The sequence below is a fragment of the Prorops nasuta genome, unplaced genomic scaffold (genome assembly GCF_024137725.1).
Source record: "Prorops nasuta isolate Cenicafe-Biocafe unplaced genomic scaffold, Cenicafe_Pnas_1.2 PNAS00023, whole genome shotgun sequence".
Classification (NCBI taxonomy): Eukaryota; Metazoa; Arthropoda; class Insecta; order Hymenoptera; family Bethylidae; genus Prorops; species Prorops nasuta.
In genome coordinates this window covers 2783743-2787302 of record NW_027116820.1, presented here as the reverse complement: position 1 = coordinate 2787302, position 3560 = coordinate 2783743, and the positions used below count along the sequence as shown (strand labels likewise).

The 3560-nt window shown below is 33.2% G+C and overlaps 1 protein-coding gene across 1 annotated transcript; it reads right to left on the bottom strand.

Annotated features, from left to right (window-relative positions):
- Positions 1 to 2320: 2320 nt before the first annotated feature.
- LOC136781592 (intracellular hyaluronan-binding protein 4-like) lies at positions 2321 to 3349 on the bottom strand. Its single transcript, XM_066740485.1, has 4 exons — positions 3125 to 3349; positions 2902 to 2977; positions 2605 to 2814; positions 2321 to 2517 (listed from the first exon to the last, which is right to left on the bottom strand). Exons 1-4 carry the CDS (start codon positions 3128 to 3130, stop codon positions 2321 to 2323), a joined length of 489 nt encoding a protein of 162 aa, XP_066596582.1. The 5' UTR covers positions 3131 to 3349.
- Between the last annotated feature and the right edge of the window lie 211 nt (positions 3350 to 3560).

Genomic DNA, 3560 nt, shown 5'->3' with positions numbered 1-3560 from the left:
AGATAAAATTTTTAAAAAAGCTAAGGGCGTTAAGAGTTGCGTTATCGCTAGAAAAATAACGTTTGAAGATTATAGAGACTGCTTACAAAATTTTACTGTTCATATCCATAATCAAAATTTAATTCGTTCAAAATTGCATAATGTTTATTCAATTGTACAGCAAAAAATTTCTCTCAGTCCACATGATGATAAGCGCTATATTGTACAAGGTACTGAATCAACTCTACCATGGGGTCCTTATAGGATAAATGAAATAGAATTAAGTGAAGTAGATTTAAATGAAGATTAAATAATTGCTTCTTTATTAATAAATTGTATGTTACAAAATATTGTTTTTATTTATCCATGAATTATGTGTATTATTGAATCCTAACCACTTTACAAAGACTTTGTCCCCCTTCTTACGTAATCAAGTAACACGGTAGTGTTACGCGGCAAGTAATTTAAAAAAAAAAGACGCGTGGCACTACCTACTTTTACGCGAAGATTGGACCAAACTATAGCTAAATTTTTTTAAGATGGGTATTGGTTAATTTAATTAAAAATCTAATGGAACTTTCGTTATATAATTCGACCCTAAGCTTTCTAACGAGACTACAAATATTCAAATCGGTTCATGCAATGCAGAGATATCCAAATATGCATTTGCGTAGCAGCCACTTCGGCTTGGTCGGAGTTTTTCCCGACGCTTTTTCTCCCGACGCTAGAATTGTTCAGAGATTTTTTCGCTCTCGCTCTTTCACGTTGAAAGCCTATCTAGAATATCTCCTATCCTTCTCTTTCACTTTTCTAATGCTAGACTGTCATGAATGCGCAGGCGCAGTCATGTAGTGCTACAGCTGGTGCATGCAAAGTGGTGTATGTAGTATAGAGTAGAATTCATTGATGTATATGTGCCGTAAGTGTGTGTTACACGTGAGAACAGTTAATTTTGTGGTTATCCCGAATCATTATTTTCCATTTTATATGCAGTGCTTCAGATAATCAGATAAGTATTATTTATTGGTTAGAAAAGTATTAATAAAGCATTGTTACTTTGTGCTCCTTTATATTTTCTACAGGTCAAAGTAAATTGTCGAATGTAAACAATCAACCGTGTTACTTGATAAAGTAAACTGAGGACCTTTATATTTTCTACAGGTCAAAGTAAATTGTCGAATGTAAACAATCAACCGTGTTACTTGATAAAGTAAACTGAGGACCAGGAAATTGTGATCATCGATGACAAAAGGATACCATCACTTTATGTAAAGGTACGCAGACAAAGCTTTTTAACATACAGACATTTTGTGACTAATTTAAATAAGGTTAGAAGGTTGTGTTATTAAATTAATCTTCTTTCATTATTTAAACTCGTTATGATTTGATGTATATGTATGTTTTAACAGTCAATCTGGGTATTCTTACGTATAAAATGTAATCATACACAAGCTGTCACTATAAAGTGACGCAAAGTATTGAGAGGAGCTACAACAAGCAACAGATCATAAATTAAAAGGTAAATTATATTGTGCAGTATATGTAACTTAAATTTAACCATTTTTTCTGTTATATATCATTATCAATATTATATTGTCTTGATTGTAGGTTATTCCTGAAAGAAGCAAGTTGCAGCTAGGGCAATGGAAGATATACTGATGCATATTTATGGAAAGGTACGCAGACAAAACTTTTTAATATACAGAAACTTTGGTGCCTAATTTTAATGAGGTTAGAAGGTTGTAGTAATAAATAGATTACAATATCTAATTTTAATTATATCATTGTTGATATTGTTATTTTGTCGCATTTGCAAGATTTTCCAGATAGAAACAGGATTCTACAAGGGCAATAGAAGATAGACTGGTGCATGTTTACGTAAAGGTACTTAGATAAAGTATTTAACATACAGAAACATTTGGTGACTAATTTTAATGAGATTAGAAGGTTGTAGTTTAACTAGATCTTCTTTCATCATTTGAATTTGTCATTTATTGATACATATGAATGCTTAAATACAAAGTCTGGGTATTGTTACGTACTTATCTGTGTATTGATATATCACCTGGCGTAAACTATTTAGTTCAGCATCAACAGATTACGATTAATAATGGCAGGGTGAATTATGCTTTATAATAACTAATTTCAATTAAAATAGTTTTGTGTTCTTTATATTAATTTTTAAATTATATTACTAACATGTATTTTTCCTGACAGGTGTAGGTTAATTTTAATTTTAATTGAGTTAAGCTACCACAAAGGAAAACTAGGAAAAATGGAAAGGATATATAAATAAATTAATGAAATATAAGTAAATTTAAATTTTATTTAATAAAAATATTTACATGGGGCCGCCTCTCCCCCTTCCCCTTCTCCCACCTCTACCACCTCGTCCGCGAGCCCTTCTATCACGGCTCCTTTGTAAGCCGTCCAGCAGCCTGGAGGCGTGGAAGCCTAGCCCAACCACCATACGTTGGAAGCTAAAGGCTTCCCGCCTCCGCTGGACGGCATTGCCGGCTCGGTAGTTCCGCCGGGTTTCTGAAAAAAAAACAAAATAAATATTATAATTTAGTCTCTGCAATGAAATGGTTTTAGTTATGAATAATGGACAGAAAAAAAACTTACTTCTATATGGCTGTGGAGGAGCCTCCTCCACAGGATCCTCCAAAAGCTCATCCTCCCCCGGCACCTCCATTTCATCAACTGGTGGATTATTATTAACCGGGGGAGGATGATTTCCTGGCCTTTGTAGCCCTAAGTGGCCGCGGGCCTGGGATTGCGGTGGAGGGGTTTGAGGTACCCCTCCCCGCGAGGAAGACGGTCCCCGTGCAGGATCTGAATTAAACAGAAAAATTTTATCAAATTATTAATATTATTAATAAGAAACAAACTTCTAATAATTTAAATAATAATATATCATACTTTGGTTCGGCTCTCCTGCCGAGACAGGTGGCCTTGGCGCCCCTCGGCTGCTTGCGGCACTGGTTCCTTGAATATTCTGTAAAAAATTACAAATAAATTGTTAATGAATATTTATTTTCAATTTGATATATTAAAAGTCAGTTTGTCATTCTATTTTTAACTTAAAAAAGAATTAATATTATACTAATTCTCTTTCAAAAGAGTTAAGAAAAAATTTACTTACTTCCATGTTAATCCGGCGACGGTTTTCTTTGAAAAGGCTCGAAAATTGGCTAATTACGAATATGTCTAACAATAATTCGTATATAGACGTAATACAAAGTAATTAATTATTGATATGGTGGTGTTTAGTCCTTAAGCATTATCCTGTCATTTCATGAACTTCCAGATCTCAGCCAATCAGAATGCTTTATTAATAGATCCATCAATCAAATTAGAATTTTCTGTCATAATGTAGGTCATGTAGACATAGATATGGAATAAATTAATTATGGTAATGTCGGTATTTGGCCCTTCTGTTATCTCCTGAGCATATTAATATGGTCGTATGGATTAGACTTCTATTTTAATACTTACATGTTTAAAATATGTAGAATACAAATTAAATTTTTTTATAATTTTAATAGCTTATTTCACTTAAGGCCGATAACGCTCACAAT

What these genes read in the sequence shown, in the direction of transcription:
- LOC136781592 (XM_066740485.1), bottom strand. An exon ending in GGCAGGAGAGCCGAACCAAA is followed by an intron (nt 2,815 to 2,901) that starts GTATGATATATT and finishes TGTTTAATTCAG; the next exon opens with ATCCTGCACGGGGACCGTCT. An exon ending in TCCTCCACAGCCATATAGAA is followed by an intron (nt 2,518 to 2,604) that starts GTAAGTTTTTTT and finishes TTTTTTTTTCAG; the next exon opens with AAACCCGGCGGAACTACCGA.